General features: G+C 40.7%; 2 protein-coding genes and 1 pseudogene across 2 annotated transcripts in view; 1 reads left to right on the forward strand and 2 right to left on the reverse strand.

Annotated features, from left to right (window-relative positions):
• Positions 1–2,208, reverse strand: part of zufsp (zinc finger containing ubiquitin peptidase 1) — a 28,640-nt gene extending 26,432 nt beyond the window's left edge. The window contains exon 1 of the mRNA XM_075464756.1: positions 1,777–2,208. The gene's annotated coding sequence lies outside the window, so the exon portion shown is untranslated. The remainder of the gene's footprint in view (positions 1–1,776) is intronic.
• A 216-nt stretch (positions 2,209–2,424) lies between these two features.
• Positions 2,425–17,380, forward strand: rrp15 (ribosomal RNA processing 15 homolog). Its single transcript, XM_075464757.1, is given in 8 exon segments — positions 2,425–2,514; positions 7,796–8,018; positions 10,978–11,267; positions 14,005–14,056; positions 14,059–14,101; positions 15,408–15,594; positions 15,709–15,784; positions 15,787–17,380. Coding segments are annotated over 7 exon segments (756 nt in total). The 5' UTR covers positions 2,425–2,514; positions 7,796–7,981; the 3' UTR covers positions 15,858–17,380.
• A 2,016-nt stretch (positions 17,381–19,396) lies between these two features.
• LOC142380936 (U2 spliceosomal RNA) lies at positions 19,397–19,549 on the reverse strand (annotated as a pseudogene).
• Between the last annotated feature and the right edge of the window lie 7,055 nt (positions 19,550–26,604).

The following is a 26,604-nucleotide window of genomic DNA, read 5'->3' on the forward strand; positions in this document are numbered from 1 at the left end:
AAAGCCAAACTTAATATATGCTGCCTCATACTTTCTGATTTTAGTTGGCCAGTTCTTAGTTTTTTTTTTGCAGCAGTGACCTCCACAGCAGGGCTGTTGGTCTGTTCCTTCGGTCTCTTCGTAGTCAAAAACCCGTCCATTTTGGCTAAGCTACCTACACCCTAGCTTGAGGAGCAGAGCAGCCAGTGTTGCCAAAAAAAAATCCCAAGAAGTCGCTATTGGCTCTCTGAAAAGTCGCTAGAAGTCGCTAGATTGCGTCATGACGTCATAAGTGACGTAACCACGCCCATATTATATATTTTCGCTCCTACCCGAGCCGAAATCAGCCGGCCTGAAGCTGATTTCAGCTCTAAACTCTGTAAACTTGAGCAACATTTGAAACTTTTCAGGCCAGAAAGTAGTCGTTTAGATCCCCAACGTGTTAAAAACCTGCCAAAATACCGGCTATTTACAATTTTGTTCCGACGAATTCGGCGCTACTAAAGCTAGCCGCAGTGAGCAACGCACTTCCGGTTATTTTGACAAAATAAAATACCCGTTGTCTTTTATCATAGGGAAAGCCATTACGATAAAAAGGTGCTTTTGTTTTGAAAACAGGAAGTGAACCTACCCTCGTTTTAGCTAGCTTGAAACTGCCGTTTTGACAGGAAATGACGGTATGCCGGGTTGCCGCCGTCCTGCAGTGCTTCTGTCTCGGCCTGTATGGTGTCGCGGGGCAACTGATTTGTCACTCACAAAACAAGTTAAATTGTCGCTAGATTCAGCCAGATTGAGCCCGAAAGTCGCTAAATCGCTAGATTATTTTTTTTGTCGCCAGAGATGGCCAAAAGTCGCTAAATCTAGCGACAAAGTCGCTAAATTGGCAACACTGAGAGCAGCTTGAGAACAGGCGCAAACCGCCAGGTCTACAATGTTTTAACTGGCAGCCAATCAGAAAGACGAGCATGGCAAATAACATTTCGATATGACATATTATTATAAATTGTATTTTACAATACTGATTAAAAAAATGTGGCTATTTTTTATGATGTGTAAAAAAAATATATTTTCTATTTTTGCATTTTTTTCTTATCTTCCCTACAATTTTCTGAGGCCCCCTAGCGCCCCCTGGCGGCCCCTACTTTGAAAACCACTGGGTTAGACAACAAGCATGTCTGAAAGACCTGGATGACTCAGAACTTTCACTGTGAGGACAGGGAAATGTCTTTCCTAAAGTCCTCGTGCATTTACCCTCACCACAATATATTTTATAGCAGCCTGGAACCACAAGTGGTTGGTCAGTTCCAGCTGTTTCCTGGTGAATACACTTCTGATGTCAAACTGGGAAATAGATGGGAACTGAGCTCACCAACTAATACTTTAGTTGTTTTATCATTATTATTATTGATGATGATAATAATATAAAACCATACTAATGATCATTATCATACAACTGTTACCCTGTCTCACAGGAGTAAGTTGGACCAGCTGCTGTAACATACAGTTACGTACAAATGGAAATCCTTCCATAAGGTTTTAGTGAGCCTGCTTAAAAACACACATTGTTACATTAAAAAAGTGAAAGACGTGTCTCTGCACAAAAACAGGTCATCAACGCTTAAAACAGGAGCACTGCGGTTCAGAGGCAGACAGAGGAACGTTTAGCTGAATGAAAGCGTCCTCTTGTCGGTGGGGCTGACCGAAAATCAGCACTGTGTGACGTAAAACATGTGGAGCAGAGCAGTTTCCTCTGCTCGGTCACTCTTAGCGGTGGAATTATGTGGAAAAAGTACTCACGTTTCATTAAATCCGTCCACAGGCTTCTTCTCACGGCTATTATGACTCTGTTTTCGTTTCCTCAGCTTCGAAACCGCCAGTAGTCTACAAATTAAATTTCAGCACTTCCGGTACAAGCTTTCAGAATAAATTCATAGACAATCCTCTGCCTCAGAAGCTGAAGTCAAGGGCGAAGGGAGTAGTACACGCCAGTCCGCTTCTAAACCTCACAACCATACATGTGCGTCGCACAGCAAGATGATTTCACCTTTTTGAATTTTCAATGACCAAATAAAGTTTTAACAAATCATAAAATATGTTTTAAAGACTCTGTACCCTCTTTAGAATAATTCCATCCAGATTTGAGCAGTGTAACTATTGTAGTTTCCATACAGGACCTAGTTTAGGGCGATCAAAATGCAAAAAAAATGCAGTAAAATGGCCCTGTTCTGCACCAACTTCAGCGTGTTTTATTTGACATTTTGTAAATCCCATTGAGGTCTATTGAAGACTGGATGTTCCTTGATATTACTCCGATTATGTGCCAAAGGACAATGAACAATCGCCATCAATGGCGCCATCAAGTGGTGTGGAGTATAGCAAGTCAGATTCAACTGCTGAGCGGAGGTTTATCCACGGCTGTGAGGTGGCTAAGAAAATAGTTCGAGCATGAACGAGCTGCCAAATAAAACACGACAGAAGCAACGTTTCGCAAAGAAATTTGATATGGATTACCAGTGCACACCAGTAACCACTCCGGTGAGTTGATGATTTTGAAAACGGAGGTTTATGGTGCTTTTACGGACCTTTTTGGAAATGCACATGACTTGCCATTCTGAAGCAGGTTGAGATGAATCAAAATTAGGCAAATACCGGAGACAGCAGTAAACATCAAAAAAGCGGTGAGGGGGTTCTAAAACATTGCAGACGACACAGAAAAGAGGCGTAATGTTGAAAATACTGCAGTTATCCTTTAAGAATTCTTCACGTTACAAATGTTATTCATTCATGCTTTTGCTTTGAAGTGAGCGTTTTTATTTGAAGACAGTTGAATGCAGCTCCTCTTCCTGCCTCACGTTCGCCGTTTGACATGTTGTTTACAGTCACTGACATGTAAGCTATGTTCGAAAGGAATGTGCACATGCTACTCAGCTTTTCTGACAGTGGTGTGTCGCTCCTGGTGTATGTTTGCACTCCTTAAAATGTCCGTTTTCAATTGTTAGAAAGATCGTGAATTAGCATCTTTAAGGTAATGGAGTTTGAATGAGTGTTTCTATGACTGTCAGCCTTCATAATATGTTCGAGGTTTTAATGAATCTACAGCCTCTTTAGAATAATTCCATCCAGATTTGGGCAGTCTAAGTAATTTAGTTTACATACAGGACCTTGTTTTTGTCGATCAAAATGCAGTGAAATGGCCCTTTATGCCCACCCCTTTAATTTGCGAATCGAAGGCTGGTGAATCGGATGCCAACTTCAGCGTCGTCATTACGGTTGTCTGATATTTGGTGGTAACTCTTAGATGCATAAGTGGGTCAAAAATGACCCGGTTGTTTTCTTACAGTATCTTTGTAACAAAAAGTAGTTTTCATTTCATATTCCAGCTATTCCTAAAAAAAAACATGTTATTGATTTCGTGCCATTTAAAATTTAAACTTACCTCTCATGCATTTTACAAAATTCTAATTTTTGTATTACTACCCCAAGCTTCCATAAGTGGGTCAAAAATGGCCCGTATTCATTTCCTATGGAATTTCATGGGAACATTTGATTCTGATCAACTGTGACTGACAGCAATATATATTTTGTGGACCACACAGACTATCAAAAGTGTCACATCTAAAGATTATTGTACACAGTAACATCTGATACATGAAGAATGTGATACAAGAACTGGGAAGTATCAGTCCATGTATCACACTTATCCCCTATGCAATAGATGGAATAGCTTACACGGGGCGGCAACCAGGGGAAGATATTCAAAAGAATCTGGAAGAAAACATTATTCGGCAGTTGTGCAGTGCATTCAGAAACAGGGTGCAACATCACAACGGACAACCTCTTCACAACTTTTTGTGTAGCACCTCCTGGAGAAGGATCTCACTATTGTGGGGACTCTATGGCAGAACAAGCCAGACATCCCTCCTCTGATGAAGGCTTCCAAATCCAGGGAGGTTCACAGCACAAAATTCCCATTTAATGGCAGCCTCACCATGGTCAGCTACTTCAGGAAAAAAGGAATGGCTGTTGAATTGGCTCCTGAGCACAATTCATCACAGCAAAGTGGTGGACGAAAATATTAGGAAGAAAAAAAACAAGTCATATTCTAGAGACCAAAGGAGGTGTAGACACCATGTACCAGATGGCCGGCACCTACACCTGTAAGCATCAAACACAGAGGTGGCCCATGGTGTTGTGGTACAACATCCTTGACATACACTATATTGCAAAAAGTATTCACTCACCCATCCAAATAATTAATTTCAGGTGTTCCAATTACTTCCATGGCCAAAGGTGTATAAATTCATGTTGTGCAATTTTATTTTACAATTTTCAAAATGTTTCACATGTTTTGTGTTGAAAAAAATTTTGAAAATAAAATGATTTCAAATATAAAATCATTCATGTGTGGATCAAATCATGATACAAAATATATTACAAATTATTAATATTTATTTACATTTTTTGGGGGGGCTTTTTATGCCTTTAATGACAGGACAGTTGGAGAGAGACAGGAAGCAGGGGTCAGATATAGGGGGGAGAGATGCAGCAAAGGGCCGCTTGGTGAGGGACTCGAACCAGGGCCAGCTGCAGCGAGGACTGTAGCCTCTGTACATGGGGCGGCTGCTTAACCCACTACGCCACCGACCGCCCCACAAATGATTATTCTTAACCAAAATGACAAAAATAGCATAAAAACACATTGATTCTACAATGTGTTAGAATCAATGCTAAGTTTTTTAAGTCAAGTCAAGTCAAATTTATTTGAACAGCACATTTCATGTACAAAACAGTTCAAATTGCTTTACATAAAATAAAAGCATTACAGCAGGGAGTGGAAAAAGCATTAAAAATACATAAGAGAATATAAAGAGAGAAATAAAATAGTTAAAATGAAATTAAAATTATTAAAAACAAGCAACAGTCCAGATAAGTTCAAAGATCGCGTGCAGATTTCATGCATAGACACGTGAGAACAGAAATGTTTTTAACCTGGATTTAAAAATGTCTCCATTTGGTGAAAGTTTAATCTCCACTGGCAGTTTGTTCCACTTGTTCGCAGCATAACAGCTAAATGCTGCTTCTCCATGTTTAGTCTGGACTCTGGACTGGACCAGCTGACCTGAGTCCTTGGATCTAAGAGCTCTGCTGGCTTTATATTCTCTGAACATATCACAGATGTATTTTTGGCCTAAACCGTTCTGGGATTTGTAAACCATCAGCAGGCTTTTAAAATCTATTCTGTGACTGAGTGGAAGCCAGAGTAAAGATTTTAAAGCTGCTGTGATGTGTTCAGATCTCTTAGTCCGGGTTAAAACTCTAGCAGCAGCGTTCTGGATGAGCTGCAGATGTTTAATGCTCTTTTTGGGAAGTGCAGTTAAAGGGGCACTAGGTAGCATTTTCACCTAAAATTATAGCCTTCAGGAGTTTACCAAAGGTTAAACAAGTCAGTAGTAAGCAAATGAAGCCTGTCTCGCTCCCAACAGGGGTCTGTATGCTGAGAATCCCATATGTAACTTCGGCAGGAGCGACCCGCTTCTGAAGTCTCGCGAGTCGTTTGTGTTTACGGCACTTAGCTAGGTACTGTATGCTAGCTGTAGTTGTAGGCTATGTGTTCGCTTGCGTTGAAGAGCCAACACCAAGCGTTTCATATTCTGCCTTTCACAGACTGAATATGAAACGTTCGATGTTGGCACTTCCCATCTTTGTGAAATTTCTCCAAGCGTGATCTTGTTCATCTACCAAAGTGATCTGCGTTTTAGATCGTAAAGAGACAGGTTAGCCTGGCCCTTCTGATGATGGTGCTCTAATTCCTCCTGAGTTTGAGACGTAGCCTAGCTTCAGAAATACACGGACTGACCTGATTAGAATAAGAATAGCGGTTTGATCCGAACAAGAATTGTTATCTACACATGAAAATGGATTAATTTGTTCGGATTATGATTGTAATCGGAATAGTGTAGAGCTAGTCTGCGTTTATTGCGGCGTGTATGTTGGTAGTGCCTGCGCGCATCTGTCTAAGATATAACTTTTGTAAGTGTCTACTAATACAAAGGAATCACTCCACGAATACACCATGATGAGGGAAGAATCCCATTCAAGATCAGCAACAGTCCATCCATCCATCCATCATCTTCTGCTTGTCTGGAGATCGGGTCGCGGGGGCAGCAGCCTGAGCAGAGAAACCCAGACGTCCCTGTCCCCGGCCACTTCCTCCAGCAACAGGATTATAGCATATTATCTTGAGTTCTCTCTACAGAAAATCTCTGATTATAGTATCTTACGTGGGCAGTCTACACTTGTGAATCAGATGACCTAACTGCACTGACCAAATAACACAACGGCAGCATTCGCCACGATGTTTAGTTAGTGGATGTGTATAATACAAACATGCAAAACAACCAAATTAGGGGGGGGGGGGCATTTTTACGACAGTGTAGAATTTGTTCGCTCAACTGAGATCGCTATACTGCCGCTATACTACCTTGTATCCCTTTAAAAGAGCATTACAGTAATGGAGTCTACTGGAGATGAATGCATGGATGAGTTTCTACTGGTCTGTTTGGGAGAGGAAACCTTTAATTCTGTTGATATTTCTGAGGTGGTAAAAAGCTGCCTTGGTGACAGCTTTGATGTGGCTGCTGAAAGTCAGATCTGAGTCTATCAACACTCCGAGGTTACCAACTTGGTCAGTGATTGTAAGGTCCCGAGTCTCAAGATATTTACCAACGCTGACCCTCTTCTCTTTGCTACCAAACCGAATGATCTCAGTTTTGTCTTCATTTAATTGTAGAAAATTCTCTCTCATCCAGGTGTTTACTTCCTCCAGACACTGACACAGTACGTCTGCTGGGCTGCAGTCGCCATGGTGACAGATACACATAAAGTTGTGTATCGTCTGCATAACTGTGATAATTGATGTTCAAGTTCTGCAATATCTGACCCAAAGGGAGCATTTACAAGTTATATGCTATATAAGTCTGCTGAAAAGTTCAATTCCTTTACCCACAGTAGGAATGGGGCTTGGAATGGAGACATGGTGTGCTCCATAGTGACACAGTCTCTCCAACAGCAGAGAAAAGTCTTTCTTCAGGATCTCAGAGCCAGTTCTCCTTCTCAGAATATCAAAAGACCCCGTGTGGACAATGATCCTCATGCCATCTGGATGTGTAGACAGAATGGTCGTCAGTTCCCTGACTGATGTATCAGAAAAAGTTATATTTTCTGTCTTTGCCATTCTGACATGCTGTGTTATAGAGTCCCCAATTAGAATGGTATCTATTCCATTTTGTGTGGAGGTGTCGATTGCTTCCTCCCCTTGGTTGTGGAATATTTTTGAGGGTAGGGTCCTGTCACTCGTGCATCTAAGGGTTAACATTTGAAAGGATACCACCAGTCTGTGGTGGAATAATGTTCCCCACATCATCAGGTCATGTACTGACAATGTTTAAATCCAGGCTGAAAACAGTTCTATTTAGCTGTGCATATGACACCTGAAAGTATTTTATCTGCACTCTTCACTTTTAAATGAATTAATTAATGATTATTTTTAATGTTTTTTTTAATGTTTTTTTAATTTTTTTAAAAAAAATTAAAAAAAAAATTTTAATTTAAAAAAAATAAATAATTATTATTATTATTTATTTTTATTTTTATTTATTTATTTTAAAAAAAATAATGATTGTATTGCCTTGTGATTTTATGAAGCTGTGAAGCACTTTGAATTGCCTTGTGTATGAATTGTGCTCTATAAATAAAATTGCCTTGCCTTGCCTACTTTATGCGGGAGAAACTTCTAACTTTTACATTCTGACTGGAGAACAGAAGCGGCGGCCCCATTCGCACCCCACTCCAGTAGATGGCGCTGATGCGCCGGCTCATTGTTTGTTAACCACAAACACACTAACAGGAAGAAGAAGAGGAAGCAGTGGCAGTAGTCGTGAGAAGCGGAACCACTTTAGCAGTTTTGAACGGACTCTACGGACCCGTTTCACAGACGTCCACGATGGCTCTAGGGGAAACACACGTGTTAAAACACTTAGGTGAGTATTTATCTGTAGTTTACTGTATCAAAGAAAGTGATGTTTGAGTATGTGGGTAATGTGTTAGTGAGGCAGCACGTGGAGGATCCTGATCCTTGTATTCGAAATCAGGAGATTCTCTTATCTGTGCCTTTTCCCGGTTATCTTGTCAAACTGGTCAGATTAGATGGAGATGGAACAGACTTTAATGACAAAAAAAAATAAATAAATAAATCCAAGTATCAGAAAACGAGAGGAGGCTGTGCGTAGATCCAGACCCTGGCCCTGTCCACTGATCCTGATGCTCCACAAACATCCACCTTCCTGCACACGGTAGACGGTCAGAGGGCAGACCATGAACAGTTTTGCTGTTGGTTTTTAACCAAAAACGGATGTGCTGCAGAACCATAGCCCTCTTTATCAAATTTATTTATATGGCACATTTCATGTACAAACAATTCAAAGTGCTTTACATAAAATAAAAGCATTGCAGCGGGGAGTGGAAGAAGCATTAAAAATACATAAAAGAATATAAAGAGAAACAAATAAAATCATTTAAATGAATTTAAAAACAAGCAACAGTCAAGATAAGTTTAAAGATATCGTGCAGATTTCATGCATAGACACATGAGAAAATAAATGTTTTTAACCTGGATTAAAAAAATGTCTACATTTGGTGAAAGTTTAATCTCCACTGGCAGTTTGTTCCACTTGTTTGCAGCATAACAGCTAAATGCTGCTTCTCCATGTTTAGTCTGGACTCTGGACTGGACCAGCTGACCTGAGTCCTTGGATCTAAGAGCTCTGCTGGCTTTATATTCTCTGAACATATCACAGATGTATTTTTGGCCTAAACCGTTCTGGGATTTGTAAACCATCAGCAGGCTTTTAAAATCTATTCTGTGACTGACTGGAAGCCAGAGTAAAGATTTTAAAGCTGCTGTGATGTGTTCAGATCTCTTAGTCCGGGTTAAAACTCTAGCAGCAGCGTTCTGGATGAGCTGCAGATGTTTAATGCTCTTTTTGGGAAGTCCAGTTAAAAGAGCGTTACAGTAATGGAGTCTACTGGAGATGAATGCATGGATGAGTTTCTCCTGGTCTGTTTGGGAGAGGAAACTTTTAATTCTGTTGATGTTTCTGAGATGGTAAAAGGCTGCCTTGGTGACAGCTTTGATGTGGCTGCTGATTTATGGCCCAGTTATTGAACTGAATCGATGATAACACTCCCAACAACATTCAACTGTGTGTTAGTTGTCCTCAGTCACAGGCAGTGGGCTTCAGAAGCTGCTGAACTGATGATGGATATCTGCCTAATGCTGTTACTTGTTTGTAAACTGTACTACCATTCCAGCTGTCTCCATAAAGTTCCCGTTGTCATGGCAGCAGATTATGCTGCAGCTTCAACAGCTGCAGAAAGCCAGGCTTCTCCACCAACCACTGAATCCGTTGGTCTCTTTTTGAGATTGTTGAAAATGTAATAGAATGACATTTCTTTCATTTGTACTTGTATATACCTGAGTATAAACCCAGCAGAGCTCTGACATCTGCTGACTCAGGTCAGATAGTGGAGCCCAGAGTTAAAGGATAAGACCGGGTTTTTGACATTGGGCCCTTGATTTCACATTATAACATGATGTTCTACTCACCCGTGCTTGTTGTTGAACATTTGGAGCTGTTCCGAAGATATTCGAGAGGCGTCTGGCTGCTCTCTTGAGATATTCGGCCATGAAACGGTTTCCTATGGGCAAGCTCATACAGGCACAAACTATGCTGTTTATAATTTATTAATTACTGTACACTAGCACTGATAACGTGGAGGTGCGTCGCTTACTTAAAAAAATCCGGGTTACTGTAATTTTGATTTTTTTTTTTTTTTGTCGTAAAGTGGGTGTTACTGACGTCCTCGTGGTGCTACTACCACAGACAGCCCACAGACCTGCTGCCTATTTATTCATTCGGCTAAAATTCAAAATTAGTAACCCGGATTTTTTTTAAGTAAGCTAGTGTAGAGTAATTAATAAATTATAAACAGCATAGTTTGTGCCTGTATAAGCTTGCCCATAGGAAACCGTTTCATGGCCGAATATCTCAAGAGAGCAGCCAGACGCCTCTCGAATATCTTCGGAACAGCTCCAAATGACCAACAACAAGCAGGGGTGAGTAGAACATCATGTTATAATGTGAAATCAAGGGCCCAATGTCAAAAAACCGGTCTTATCCTTTAAAAATGGACCCGGTGAAGCAGCTTTTAGCTGTTATGCTGCACACAACTGGAACAAACTACCAGCAGAACTGAAATCAGCCCCAACTGTGAGCACTTTTAAATCCAGGTTAAAAACATTTCTCTTTCGGTGTGCTTATGGTTGAGTTTATATTTTTCTTTTTCCCCTCTTCTTTGATTGCTTTTAATTCTTATTCTATTTTTTTATTCTCTTTAAATTGCTTGTTTTTATGCTGTTCTTTTAAATGCCTTGTCTTTATGTAAAGCACATTGAGTTGCCTGTGGAATGAAATGCGCTACATAAATAAAGATGCTGTGCCTTGCAGTGTAGGTTAGCATCCAGGACTGCAACAAACATGCTGTAAAATGTTGCTACATCTGAAACAATAACTCTTTGTGTCACTTTGATAAGATCTAATCTGCAAATATTCAGTCAGTAGATGGGATGTTTCCTCCTGACAGAAGTGCAGAAATGTTGTGATGTCAGCTTTACTAAAAACATCTAAGGTCAGCATTTGTTTCTGTGCAGTAAATAAATGACTGTGAATATTAACACTGCTCAAGTTCCACATCACTCCTGATCACCATCTCCTGTCTGTTCAGAATCACACTCTCACAGTGGGGTGTCTTAACGTGAAATGGTTGATTTTAGTTTGAACAACTATTAACATGCAGAACATTGAACTGATGTATAGTGAGAGCTGGTAGGCAAGTGAATATGTTGTACTATATTATGTATTTGTTTATGCGACTCCGCAGAAGACGCGGTGCCTCAACTCGACGACAGCCATGAACAGGAAGATTCTGAAGGAGGAAGTTCTGATGGAGAAGAAAACCACAGAGATGGGGAGGGAGGCAGTGACGGGGAGAGGGAAGAAGTTGCAGATGGAGGAAATGACGCTAACACCATGGCTGGATGGGCTGAGGCCATGGCAAAGATCCTGGGAAAGAAAACCACAGAGAGCAAGAGCAACATTCTGGTGAAGAGCAAAGAGCTGGACAAGAAGAAGGCAGCAGACCGAGAGGAGCAGCTGAAGAGAAAAAAACAGGTAATGAGCTCACACTCGCACAGATGCGTTGGCTTCATTGGTTTGTGTGTCGGTGGGGCTCCTATTCATACCCCATTATTCAACACCTCCTGAGCTCAGCTACCATATTAAATAAGTAAGTAAAAAAATATATATATGTATTAATTATATAGCACTTTTCACAGATAAAAATAAGTGTTTCAAACAAAACAAGGAAATAAAAGGGTAACGTGTCATAACAAAAACAGAATACAAACACAAAATTAATTTAAAAACTTGTCTGTATAAAAATGTCTTCAGCTGCTTTTTAAAAGAGTCAGTGGAGTCTGGCCAGCGTAAAGACAGCAGAAGAGAATTACACAACCTTGGTGCCTGAAAAGCCAGAGTATGTGGGGCCAGAAGTAACCTCTGAGCCCATCAAGAAGAAAGAGGTTCCAGCAGATCAGAGATGTACTTGGGAGCTTGCGCATGGAGGGCCCTAAAAATTAAAACAAATTTTTTTTTTAAATAAATTCTAAAATTTACTGGCAACCATTGAAGAGAAGCTAGAACTGGAGTGATGTGTGATCTGCTGTTGGTGCCAGGTAAATTGATGTTGCATCATTCTGAAAAGGCTGAAGGCAATCCAAAGCTGATTGGTTACTACAAATAAAAAGAGCCTTACAATAATCCAAACAAGAAGAGATAAAAGCATGAATAATCATCTGAAGTACAGCCTTTAAAATCAGCAGTTTAAACTTTGAAATATTCCATAACTGCTAAAAACGGTTCTAAACCAGCTGTTTGGAGTGATGCCCAAACTGTCAAAGAAAAATTTATGAGACATGACTGAATGAAAGAGCCAAAGAAACTGATATCCCACCTAATTTCTGGAGATGTGTGGTCAGGAGCAATAATCAGAGTTTCAGTTTTCTCAGTATTTAAATGTAAATGTACTTTATTTCTACAGCCCTTTACAGACAATCCTTACGATGTACCAAAGTGCTTTACAGCAGGTAATAAATAAAGAGAAGAATAAGTAAAAACAATAAAAGAACAGTGAAAGCAATAAAATACAACAAAATCGAATAAGATGAGTGTCATCATACTACTGGGTATTAAAAGCAATCCTAAATAAGTAGGTTTTTAGCCTAGATTTGAAGAGGCCCAGGTCAGAAATAAGACGCAGCTGGACGGGGGGCTTATTCCAGAGCCTGGGGCAGCGATAGAAAAGGCTCGGTCACCCCAGGGTTTGTATTCTGACCTGGGCACTTCCAGCAGAAACTGATCTGTTGACCTCAGATCTACCAGGACTGCGGACTGTTAAAAGCTCAGATAAATACGATGGGGCGAGGCCGTTAAGAGCTTTAAAAACAAACATTAAAAGTTTAAAATCAATTCTATAAAGGACAGGAAGCACATGGAGGGAGTTCAGAACAGGAGTGATGTGCACACGTCTGTTGGTGCTGGTTAAAAGACGGGCAGCAGCGTTTTGGGGCTGCTGAGAAACAGAATTTATTTTTTTTTATTTCCTAATGCATAACCCCTGACAGATGAAAGAGTACGTAGTCTTTCACATGATTGTATCAGTCGATTTAATTTAAAATTTTTATCTTTTATTTTTTAATGTTTTTTTTATAATTTGACAGAATGGGAATGTTCAAACTTTTGATTGGTACTGTAGCTCTTATTGGTGACATCAGTTGGAAGAGGGTACAGTTGGTATAAATGGTATATGTGGTGCATCGCTTTCAGATTGACTGACTGGAGATAATTTGGGGGCAAAAATGTTTAATTTGGAAAAAATGACATTTAAGAAACTGAAGTCAAGTTTGATATTAAAATTTGTAAAAGAAATAATGTAGTCAAAATAAAAAATCACTTTCCTCATATTGAAAATTCTTTTAATAATGTTTTGCAGGTTTTGTTGACATACATGCTCCGCTCAAACAAAAAGTGTAATATTGATTAAGGCCTTAACATTATTTATCAGTTATCGGTGAGTGCAGTCTGGTACTGACCAAAGCAAACAGAGAGAGGCTCAATTCTTTCTTCACGTGCAAACATGCTGTACTGTGAAAAGCTGTGTTACTGTTTCTGAATAGTTAAAACAAAATGATTATGAGAAAGGGAAGGGAGATTGAATTGAAGTGAACTTTCGATGCAATCTCTTGGTTTTCTTAGCTCGGCAACTTTTTTTTTTTAATCGGTTCTGTATGAATTGGACTAATTTGGATTTTAATCAACTGGATTTAATTGATTTAATGTTTGTATTACAATGAATTGGATTCTAATTGGATTGAATCTTTCAAGTGCTAAGAGATGACATTTGTTGTGATTTGGACAATATAAATAAAACAAAATTTTATTGAATGGTTCACCAAGTATAGATGAGTGTATCGCTCTAGTATTAGAATTGTACGGCAAAGACAAAAATGAACCACGCCAGTGCCATGGATAAAATGTACACCGCACGCATACATTCTGAGGATTTTTTCAATGCTAAATTGACTGCATTTACATCATTTCTGAAAAAAGTACAAAACAGACCATCCTCTTTAGGACTTTATGTTAAAACAACAGCACTACTGTGACACTGAGAGATACAGGAGGTCCTTCCTGCCAGCTTCTGATTGTTAAAAGAAAAAATAAACGATTGAAATAAATATTATTTCCCTTTGGAATAGATTGTAATTATTTTTTTTCATGTCATTCAATTCATTTGTTTGAGTTGAATAGTATGACAGAAGAATTAAAGTCATGTATTTGTGTTTAACAGGTGGACAAGAAGCGAACGTGGGAGATGATGTTTCGTGAAAAACCTGAGATCGTGAGGACCGTGAGACTGAGAAACCTCTACAGAGAATTGCTACCAGGTGAATGTGCCTGTTAATGACAGTCTTAAAGGGACATTATGTAATTTCTTCCCCCATCTAGTGGTGCAATTTTATTTTGCAAAGTCGAATAAATTTGCTCTCTAGCGCCTCGCGTTTTCAAATGTGCGTTGCAACTTCTTGAACTACGGCAGCGGAATGTGTCAAGATTCAAGAAGCTATAGCTTCAGACTCAAGGTCCATACAAACAAAAAGACATCAAGACACACAGTACAAAGGATTACATAACACACATACAACAACACTATAAATACAGATGACAGATAACATCAAGTTGACATAGCCTTTGGTGTGCAAGCAATGCCAATTAGTCATATCCGGGAGTTACCGGAAGTGACGTCGACACAGCGTAGCGTTAGCAGCAGTGTGTAGTTGCTATCTGGAAAGTCTTCTTTTAAATAAACTCCCGGTAAACTTACAAACTTTCTAATGCCTCGTTTTGTGAGTTAAGAGCCTATGTGTACTACGGCCAGACATCCCAAGTTCCAAAAACTCATTTCAGGGAGATGACTCAGTCTCCCTCTCTCTCTCCCCCCCCCCCCCCCCCCCCCCCCGACAAGCAGTCGCCCTGGACGCTCGTTGAACAGAGCGTCGCTTTGGACAGACAGGTTTCAAAAGCAAACCTCTCCCCACACCCCTCTCTCTCTCGTGCCTGCGCAGTCGCAACGCGCAAGTTGCACGAGTTATTTTATTGCCTGCACGCTCTCACTCGCATTGAAAAAAAAAAAAAAAACTCCCTCGAATAGTCTAAAATCCGGGATATTTTATCCGACTCGCGGGCATCTGTGATTAACTATCAATATCAGGGAGACTCACGGACCTTCCGGGAGACTTGGGATGTCTGACTACGGCAGAAGTTTGGTAAACAATCAATGCATTATTAGTGGGATAATTTACGAGATAAAATCTATTTACCATTAGCGCCAGTAATAAGCCATTCGGCGGAAGTGACGTCAAAATGACGTCATTTCCGCTTGCAGGCCTGGCGTTGGGGAAAACACGATTCGAAGTGCTTTATGTCCCTCTCGGCACTTCGTCGTTTTTCATAGACCGGAAGGACATGGCAGCCTCCATAGAGCTTCCCCGCTCTATGTAGATACAAACAAGTTATTCTTCACTCAGGAGGATAAGTGAGATTTTTGACAGAGATAATTTTACACCAATGAGGACTAATTTATGAATGAATATGTTGATTTGAGCTAATAAATGACTTAATATATTACACAGTGTCCCTTTAATGTTGACAGAGCTAAATGTCTTTCTTGATTCTAATGTGTGCTTTTCTTAGAGGGGTGGTACAGCTGTTCAACGCTGTGAGGAAACACCAGAAAACAGTCGATGACAAAGTGAAGGCAGTTGGTGGCTCAGAGCGGAAGAAGGCCAAGATTCTTTCCTCTTTCTCAAAGAAAGACTTCATCAGTGTGTTGAGGAGAGAAGAGGGAGTCAGTAAAACTGCCAAGACTGAGAGTGATGCTGTGAGTTCAGTGATGCTGTTTGTTTAGTTTTTTTCCCTGGTATCTCAATACATTGTAAAGAGTGTGTGTGTATATTATATGTGTATATAGTTATGTGTTTGCATCTGTATGCAGGCTCCTGCTGCAGAGGAAAAGCCTGCCTGGAGTGTCCTCAGAGATGACTTCATGATGGAAGCCACCATGAAAGACTGGACAAAGACAGCGACAGAGAGGAGGCAGATCCACACACAGCAGGACGGCTCGGGTCAAGTGATTCAGACTGACATCAGTCATACAAACTGAGGGATTGACTGAATACTCTGTATGATTGGCTGTGATTCCTTCAAGGACAGTTTAGAAAATGGGAAGAACAATAAATTCCGACCTGCAGAGAGCAACTTCAACGCAAGGAAAGGTCTTCACACACCTGCATTTGAAAGTGACCATATTGGGAAAATAACGTAGCCTGTCCCTGCGCTCAATTAGTTTGTTCATCTCCCTAAAAATGACATAAACTGTCTACAAACTATCTTGGTCTGATTATTTACAGCAAATATGAATCTATCTTCAGATATTCTGTAGGAGGAAGTTCTATTTGTTCTGGTATAAGGCCGATGAGTGCAAACCAGTTTGTGTTGTATTGCATTGCCATGGGTTAGAAATAAATATCTGCAGCAATGATGCAGTCCCAAAAATCTTATACTGACCAATCTTTAAAAAAAAAGTTTTTGTTTGCTTTATATTGCTATGACTATATTATATTGCTATGACTCATTTTATGGCTTGCTGGTAATTTGTCGAGCTGCTGTTTTTGTTGCTCCTTGTCTGGAACTTGGAGCTTTCTCCTTTTGGCTAATAACAGTGACAGTGGGTCTTACCTTCCAAATCATGCCACTGCCCTTTTTAGGTGCACCCAAGAGGAGTAGTGCTCTATTAGATCCTCGATTACGTTCTTCTTTTACTTAAAGATGAGAACATTGAGATTTCTAGTAGACTGATTTCAGCGTGAATGGTAGTAATCTACACTCTCTAAATGAAGCCATCTATCCACGCCTTCTTGCTGCGGAATAATCCTTTAGTTTACAGGGATACCCTGCTCACCTCTAGAAGAATGTCAATATTCTTTCCACATAAGTTTTAGTTAATTCATAAGCTCTTCGCTGCAAAACGTTGCAGTACTGTCTGGATCCATGAAAGCATATGACGTTATTGCCTTGCTGTCTTTCTTAGCCTCGACTTGTACAGGAACAATGGCAAGTGTACTGTCTGTGTCACTAGCCCCCATTGCCAGAACATGGTGTATTTTCTGTGTCCACAAACCCACTCAAAGCAGGATGTTTTTTCTCCTCTTCCACTGATGTTTCCTTCTTCCTTAAAGCCTTTGTACTTGTTTTTAATGTGCAACACAGGAGCACACTTCAGTTTACCTTCTCACAGAATTTGCTCATGTGACTTTGTTTTAAGTAACTGAGGCATAGACCTTTGCTACAGACAAAGTCTGACTTCTCCTTGTATAGAGATTTTGTCTACACATTGTGCCTTGCTGTGTTCACGTTTACAAAAGAGACAGGGTTTGGTAAAAGCCCTGACAAAACCAGTAGGTGCCATTTTGCTTGCTTTGGTTCTGTGTTTGACACTTGAGCTCTCTGTACGCTAGGGTCCACAGTAGTGGTGAAAATTGTCTTACAATCTTCTTCATGATTAAAGGCTTACTGAAGACTTGGCTTCCCCTTTTACTTATATCTCCAAACAAAGGGTGTAGCGCAACCTTAGCCTGAGTATTAATAAACTTGACAAGGTCTTAAAAGCTTGGGGTCTTCTAACTTCTTGCTCTTCCAAATCAAAGGCACCACATCTCTATTTTTCTTTCAGTTGTATGGAAACTTGCTTACAATGACGTGTATTGGCTACATTATCCAGCTCTTCCATATATTCTGAATCTGTCATGGCATTGCTGGTGAAGAAGAAAGTGTGTTAAGAGCTTCACTATCATCTGCGCTGTTAGTAGCCCAACTTAAAGTCTCAGTATGCTACAGAGATCCGATAATCATTTCAAAATTGCTCTTTCAAGAGTCTCTTTTTTTTGCCTCACAGTAACCATGCTCTTCATTCATATGTAAACAACTTTGTTCTAACTCCAGGACTGTTATATTTTCAACACGATGCTCGAATGTTCTGATAAAGAATTTATATTCCAAAGGGTCTCCCATGAAGATATTTTGAGGTGGAAGACTAGAAATCTTTTGTTGCTTTGCCAGGGATACACTGTCACCAAAGCGTCTGGACTCATAGTGTGTTCTGTGTAGACCTGCTGCCTGAAGCTGCAGTTATTTACTCACCAACAGCTGAAAGATGAGAGGATGACTGGATTTTGTTAATCACTTGTGTTCACATGCTGCGTGTCTGTTCCATGATTATTACTGCTGACCACAGGTGGATTCACTTGTGTCTCACATTGTGAAGCAACTGATATTTCAAACTTTTGTAGAACTTGTGAGTTTTGCAGCTGCTAAAGCAGTTTGAATCTCCAGTTCTTCCTTCTCAGCTTTAATCTTAGCTTCTTGTTGCCCAAGATTGAACTATTTAACTGCAGCAGATCAATGAAACAATTGATCTGTTCTCTTAACAGAGCAGCAAAGTGCTTTACACAAAGGTTTAAAGTGAGTTGGATTATCAGGATATTAAAAAAAACACGGCAATAAAACGAGTGACCTGTGAGTCAGATATCACTGATCGCTTTCTTAAAGAGAAATTTACAGGCAGCTTCAGTGAATCGGAGTCATAACAACGTTTGTTTTTTATGGTGCATTTAAGAACAGCCACAGTGACCAGCGAGCTGTACAAGATGAACAATATATTAATACTATTAGTAGCTTCTAAGCCTGCAGATAAATATTAACTAAATCAAACAGTAAACAATGAATCAAATTAATGAAATAAAAATAAAAACAGTGTTTACAGTTAAAGAGATGCCAGTCAACCAGATTAATAAAACTGAGAAAGGGAGTGTGTTTTAGAACATTTTAAATAATTAAACGTCTGAGCTGTTCTGATTGGAAAAGGGAGATTAATCCATCTGTAACATGTTCAACATTTAAAGCGGCACTATGCAACTTTCAGTAATACGGGGTTTGTTTACCATGCAATACACACCCCAAAGCTGTGGGGGAGCTCCGTAGAAAATAAGGCGACAGTCTAGCCATATTATATATTACTACTCTAGAAGCTAACCGCATTCAATTTAGCCGTCGACAGCTAATGGAGAGGGGGTGTGTCTTATCAGGCTCCCTGGCTCGGCTCAGAGCCCTTTAGACCTGCCATGAAGCAGTAGTTCTCGGCTCTCGTGTGTCGCGAGACTTCCAGAGGTAAACAAAGCACGCGGCGCCACAGGCAAAGTTGCAAGCGCTGTTTCGGGCTAGGGCCACCAGATGGAGATGGAAATGTCACCGTTTTCATCGGAACGGGTCAGCCAAGCAATCGGATGATTGCCAAGCAATTTTATGACCATGAAAAAGTTGCATAGTGCGGCTTTAAAGGGACACTATGTAATATATTAAGTCATTTATTAGCTCAAATCAACATATTCATTCATAAATTAGTCCTCATTGGTTTAAAATTATCTCTGTCAAAAATCTCACTTATCCTCCTGAGTGAAGAATAACTTGTCTGTATCTACATAGAGCGGGCAAGCTCTATGGAGGCTGCCATGTCCTTCCGGTCTATGAAAAACGACGAAGTGCCGAGAGGGACATAAAGCACTTCGAATAGCGTTTTCCCCAATGAGATTTTTTTTTAAATTTTAAAATTTAAATTTTTTATTTTTTTTTAGTGCACCGTTCCTGGAGATACTGCAATACCAGGTCGATGCGTGGAGTGGACGGAGCAAGCCCCTATTCCATCTCCCTGTTCCAAAAATCAATTTAATACATGGTTCCCGGGTAGGGGACGTATCTCCAACGCCAGGCCTGGAAGCGGAAATGACGTAATTTTGACGTCACGTCCGCTACCGCCGCTAATGGTAAATAGATTTTATCTCGTAAATTATCCCACTAATAATACATTGATTGTTACCAAACTTCTGCCGTAGTACACATAGGCTCTTAACTCACAAAACGAGGCATTAGAAAGTTTGTAAGTTTACCGGGAGTTTATTTAAAAGAACATCCAGATAGCAACTACACACTGCTGCTAACGCTAACGCTGCGTCAACGTCACTTCCGGTATTTTCCAGAATATGATTTGCACACCAAAGGCTATGTCAACTTATGTTATCTGACATGTTATCTGTCAAATGTATTTATAGTGTTGTTGTATGTGTGTTATGTAATCCTTTGTACTGTGTGTCTTGATGTCTTTTTGTTTGTATGGACCTTGAGTCTGAAGCTATAGCTTCTTGAATCTTGACACATACCGCCTGCCGTAGTTCAAGAAGTTGCAACGCACATTTGAAAACGCGAGGCGCTAGAGAGCAAATTTATAAAATAAAATAAAATTGAAACACTAGATGGGGGAAGAAATTACATAATGTCCCTTTAACTTAACTTAGTAAATCTAATTTTACGAGTTTACTTCAACTTCAACAACAAGTAGTAAAGTAAAATACTGATTTTCTATTGAGACATATACACTCTGCCAGATATAACATTTCAGGCCGATATTTTAATGAAAATATTGAATATTAAAAGATTCATACATATAGTCCTTGCATACACGTAGAGGCGTGATACTTCTAGCTTTTTAATTAATGTGCTCATTGCAGAGTTATGATCAGTTGAGTAATGAAGGTTGAACTATTCTAGCAAACAGGTTCTGTTCCTGGCATCATGATAAACACTCCTGATATAAAAGGTTTAGCTAACGCATTAGAACTGTTTTATTATTTCCACATGCATGTGCAATGGTGACTTGCTTGCTGCTGATTATCGCAAAGAAGAACAGCTTACACATAAAAGCTCACATGGTGAAGTTATATCAAAAGGGGGATAACAAAGATCTCCTATCTGGTTGTGCTGCACTTCAAGGTAAGTGGCCACTAGCAGTTTGGGGGCCTGCTAAATTGGCTGCCGCTAACAGGTGTGACACAATGCAGAATATAACATTCCTACCTCATTTATTTGACATGATAAAATCATGCCAAAAGGGGGAAATGTTATAATTGGCTTTGTTCTTATACATTATGTATTCATATTCTGTATTTTACTAAATAACCTATGTTCCTAGTTTGTACTTTTCCATTCTGCTCAAACGCAATGTATGTCCAAGACTTCAAAGAAGACCTAGCGGGATAAATAACTGGGTCAGATAAAGCGTCTCTATTAGGTCAGATAGGTCTGGGACAGTAGATACACGCCTGAAACAACACACACACACACGTTGTTTCTCTCATCCAACGTGGTCTGCTCATGTCACTAATAACTGGCCAATTATACTCGGTTGCGTGTAAGTACAACCTCTGTGAGATAAAGGTGAACATAAATATGAAAAGTTTCCGGATATCGGGGCTCGGGCTGACGGAGGCCCTGCGAGGGCTCTGTCACTCCGAGTCCAGCACTGCCATACTTTACATGTGACCACGAATAAATACTTTGTTTAGCTTAAGATTTCTCCAGCTTGTTCTTGGGCTGCCAATGAAAGTATCGGGCTAACAATTAATTGCTTTTTGAGCTGCAATCTGGGATGATTGCAAGCAGAACAAAGGCCTCAGAGGGAGAGCCAGAGACTGTGAATCCAACCATAAACATCACACATAGAATGAAGGAAGTGAAAACAAGTGACTTCAGGGGGGTGACATCTATAACAGCCTTGAGGGGCCTAAGAGAGCCATACCAGGTGTGCAGAGACCCACAGGAGCATGCTGGACCTGTGATGAACTTGGACATTATAGAAACTGCCAAAGACCAGGAGGAAACTCTGATGCTCAGCGTGACCAAGGCCAGCCTCTGCAGCGTGGAGCGAGAGGCCCGCTGGATACCTGCGCAGGGCCAGACTTTAAAATGGAATACAATACAAATATTTATTCCAATTAGACACCTAACAATTTATCAGGGAGATATGTTTTTTCTTTTTATAAAACAAGATTAGAAACAAAAATCTGGTGTTCTCCCCAGTGTGTATATTTTAATAATAATAATAAAGCTTACAATATTCAAGCAAACAGGAAAAACAAAAGTTTCCGACTAAAAGCCACAATTTTTAAAAAACTGTTTCAGAAGTTAAATTGTTTATCGGTGCTTTTTAATTATCCTGTTAAAAATGTTGATGTATTATTGGTAGCAAAACCACAGGCTGTTATAGCAAACCAAAGAACACATAAATCAGATAAAATCAGGTAAAAAGTGATGTGTTGAAGGAGATGCTAACATACATGTAACAAACAATTCATGGTCCAAAATAAAACTCTGCGTACCAAGAGTAAGACAATAGAGTTAAAAGGAATTCCAATTTTTTCCAAATTAGTCAGAAAACAAACAAAAAAAGAGGGAGCGAGTAAAATTGTTGAGGGACTAAGTGCCTTGAGATGATGTTTGTTGGGATTTGGAGCAATATACAGTAGATAAAACTGAATTTAATTAGCTTGGATTAATACAAGCAGAGTTATTAGTTAAAGCACATAGTGAGTGTGACACTCCAATATTAACAGATGTAAAATAGAGAAATCCAAGTTCAGGTTACTGCTTGATTTGAGAGTATTCAGTGTTGCAGGTACAGTGTGTGGGGATGCCAAACCCCCACGCTCTCCTTACCAAAGTGCCACCAGATGTTAAAGTTTTACAGTGTGTCTTTTGAAGTTTTCTGGATCATTAATCTTTTACTTATTTAGTGTTTTTCAGAGTTTTTCTGGCTGAGGACTCTCAGTGGTTGTTAGGTATATTTAGCGGTTGTCTTGTTGGAGCAGAACCTTGATTATCTTCTCATCTCTCTTGTCTTACACTTTCTTTTACAGTGTCTTGTCTCTGCCCTTCTACACTCTTCATCTGATCATACACATGTATTATTGTTTGTGCAGCATTAAGACTTTGCATTGCCTCTAACTGCAGAATATTTATCCTCTTCTCATCAAGAGTCTTTTGTAGAGCTGAATGTTCTTCTTCTCGTTTAGCTCTTATTTTAGCTTCTTGTTCTTCCCGCTCTCAGCGATGCTTCATGGCTGCTGCCTCTTCATCTGCTACCTTTCTCTTAGCTTCTGCTTCTAAGTGCTGTATTTCCAGTTTTTCCTTTTCTTGTTCTTGTAGCACTTTCAGAACTGCTTGCCTGGCAGCAACTTCAGCAGCAGCTTCTTGTCGCCACACTGTAGATTGGCTTGAATGTTAAGGGGCACCTCTCAAGTTAGAAAGCACAGAACCTGATTTACTGCCACTCGAATTGAAGAGAGAGACTGGTTGTGGCCACTCTTGCTCTTGTTCTGGAATCTTTCCGCCCAGTCGACTTGAAGCGCTGGCAACAATGAACTTCAAAATCCCTACACACAGATACACGCTTTGACGCGTGTCCTGATCTGGAGGTGTGACTCCTGCGCAGTTCGTCATAACTGCGCAGGACATCTGCAGAAAGCCCTATGACATTACCAATAATATCTTGAAGCAGATCATCAGATAATTCAATTCAATTCAAAAATACTTTATTTATCCCAGAGGGAAATTAAATGTTGATGTAACTCAATTAAATCAAGGAGTTATTATAGATGCTGATGGCTGTGGGCAGGAAAGATTTCCTGTAGCGGTCCGTTTTGCATCCAAACTGAAGAAGCCTTTGACTGAAGAGACTCTGTTTTCCGATAACAGTCTCATGGAGAGGATGTTCAGGGTTGTCCATAATTCTCTTGATTTTATGCAAAATCCTTCTTTGCATTATTGTCTCCAGAGGTTCCACAGTCGTCCCCAGAACAGAACCAGCCTTCTTTATCAGGTTGTTGAGTCTTTTTAGGTCGCTGGTTCTGATGCTGCTGCCCCAACAGATGACGCAAGAGGAAATGACCCTCTCAACAACAGACTTGTAGAAGATCTGCAACATCTTGTTGCAAACCTTGAAGGACCTTAGCTTCCTCAAGAAGTACAGTCTGCTCTGTCCTTTCTTGTAGATGGCTTCACTGTTGTGTCTCCAGTCCAGTCTGTTGTCCACATGAACACCAAGGTATTTATATTCCTCAACCACCTCCACTTCTTCTCCCATGATGGAAACAGGGTTTGATCTGACCCTGTTTCTCCTGAAATCTACAATCATCTCCTTTGTTTTGTTAACATTCAAGATGAGATGATTGTTCCCACACCATGCCACAAAGCGGTCCACCAGCTCTCTGTACTCAGCTTCTTGTCCATCTCTGACACACCCGAAAACTGCAGAGTCATCTGAATATTTCTGTAGATGACAGGAGTCTGACTTGTACTGGAAGTCTGAAGTGTACAGAGTGAAAAGGAATGGTAAGAGTACAGTCCCCTGTGGTGCTCCTGTGCTGCTGATCACCTGGTTAGACACACAGTTCTTCAGTCTGACAAACTGTGGTCTGTTTGTCAGGTAGTCATTAATCCAGGTGATTGTTGAGGCCTCCACCTTAGTCTTCTGGAGTTTCAGACGAAGCAGATCAGGCTGAATTGTGTTAAATGCACTGGAGAAATCAAAGAACATGATCCTCACAGTGCTGCCTGCTTTGTCCAGATGACAGTGGGTTTGTTGAAGCAGGTATATGATAGTGTCTTCAACTCCAACTCCATGGCGATAAGCAAACTGCAGGGGGTCCTGATATGTGCTGGTTTGCTTACACAGGTGGGTCAACAGGAGTCTCTCCAGGACCTTCATGATGTGGGATGTCAGGGCAACAGGTCTGTAGTCATTGACGTCTGAAGGGTGAGTTTTCTTTGGTACCGGAACCAGACAGGATGTCTTCCACAACAGTGGTATCTTCTCTTGGGTCAAGCTAAGGTTGAAAAGGTGTTGCAGAATCCCACAGAGCTGCTCTGCACAGGCCTTCAGGACTCGGGGGCTGACACCATCTGGACCTGCAGCCTTGTTCCGGTTCAGTCTCTCCAACTGCCTCTTCACCTGACTTCTAGAAACAGAAAAGTGGGAGGGGGAGGCAAAGGGGACAGGAGCATCTCCTGATTTGGTTGAAGACAAACTAGTGGAAGTAGAAGAATCCATGGCTGAGGTGGAGGTGGAGATGTTACAGGAAAGCTGTGGGTCAGAGGAGGGTGGGATGTCTCTTTGGCTGGGAACAGGAGGGGAGGATGGTGAGCTTGTTCCTGAACTGAACCTGTTGAAGAATGTGTTCAGCTCATTTGCTCTGTCCAGACTTCCATCCATCCGATCCTCCCTCTGTTTGAGGCCTGTGATCTTCTTCATTCCTGACCACACATCTCTGATATTGTTCCTCTGCAGTTTACTCTCAAGCTTCTTTCTATACACCTCCTTGCTCGCTCTGATCTTGACTTTGAGCTGCTTCTGTATACTCCTCAGTAACTCCCTGTCTCGCTTCCTAAAGGCTATTTTTTTCTTGTTCAATAGTTCCTTTAGCTCACTGGTGATCCAGGGTTTGTTATTAGGGAAGCATCTCACTGTTCTGGTGGGGATGGTGTTGTCCACACAGAAGTTTATATCAGAATCAGAATCAGAATCAGAATCGCTTTTTATTGCCAGGTATGTGGACACACACGAGGAATTTGACTCCGGTTACACCTCACTCTCTTTAGTGCAACAATTACAAAAAAATAGACATAGAACAAGATTAAATCAGAAGTGCAAATTGGTGCATGGTGCAAGGATGAAACACTGAAGTCCGGTTTTAGCTGTTTAACACAGAGACAGCCTGAGGGAAGAAACTGTTCCTGTGTCTTGTTGTTTTGGCGTACAGAGTTCTGTAGCGCCTTGCAGAAGGGAGGAGTTTAAACAGTTTGTGTCCAGGGTGTGATGGGTCTGCAGAGATGTAACCTGCCCGTTTCCTGACTCTGGACAGGTACAGATCGTGGATGGAGGGCAGGCTGACACCAATAATCTTCTCTGCAGACCTTATTGTCACGTTGCAGTCTGTTTTTTTCCTGTTTGGTGGTTGATCCGAACCAAACGGTGATGGATGAACAGAGAACAGACTGAACAATGGTGGTGTAAAACTGGATCAGCAGCTCCTTAGGTAGGTTGAGCTTCCTGAGCTGCCGCAGGAAGTACAACCTCTGCTGTGCCTTTTTGATGGTAGTGACTGTGTTGGTCTCCCACTTCAGGTCCTGAGAGATTGTGGGGCCCAGAAACCTGAAGGATTCCACAGCAGACACTGCGTATAGTCAGTCACACACTCAGTCATGGCATTAATGTCCTCTCCATGTGGCTTACAAAGAGAAATCCAATTGGTTGCATCAAAACAACCCTGTAAGGCTTCTTCAGCTTCCTGTGACCACTTTCTAACAGTCCTTTTTGTGACAGGTAGTCTCTGGACAAGGGGTTTATATGCTAAACAGAGAAAAACAAGGTTGTGATCTGATTTAACCCCTTTCCTTTTCCTGCTACTCTTTAAATCTCGATCTGCTTGTACAGTCAGGAAGCCCGGCAGAGAGACGCTGGAGTCGGGGATATGATCCTGCAGCCATGTCTCAGTAAAACACATTATGCTACATTCCCGATATTCTTGCTGAGTCCTTGTCAAGGCTAGAAGTTCATCCAACTTGTTAGCCATCGATCTTACATTGCCCATGATGACGGATGGCAGAGATGGTTTGAACTTCTTTTTTCTTTCTCTCCTCTTTGCTCCTGCTCTGCATCCACGACGCCTCCTTTTCAATTCCACTGGGATTTCTGGCTTCAGTTGTCGAATTATTTCTGCTTTTCCAATGTTAATCAGCTGCTCCCTGTTGTAAACCACCCTGTTGCTATGGTTATGCATCATAACAAAAGAGCAAAATATACAAAAGTATTGGGAAAAATCAATCCAGCTGCACAGCATCCAAGGCAGGAAGGAACAGTTGTCCAAAAAATGCAATTTCTTCCAAGAAAAAACAGGAATGAAATTTAGAAAAAAGAAAAAATCTCAATGTGAGGTACAGAGCCACT

Source organism: Odontesthes bonariensis, chromosome 5 (assembly GCF_027942865.1).
Source record: "Odontesthes bonariensis isolate fOdoBon6 chromosome 5, fOdoBon6.hap1, whole genome shotgun sequence".
In the NCBI taxonomy this organism is placed as follows: domain Eukaryota; kingdom Metazoa; phylum Chordata; class Actinopteri; order Atheriniformes; family Atherinopsidae; genus Odontesthes; species Odontesthes bonariensis.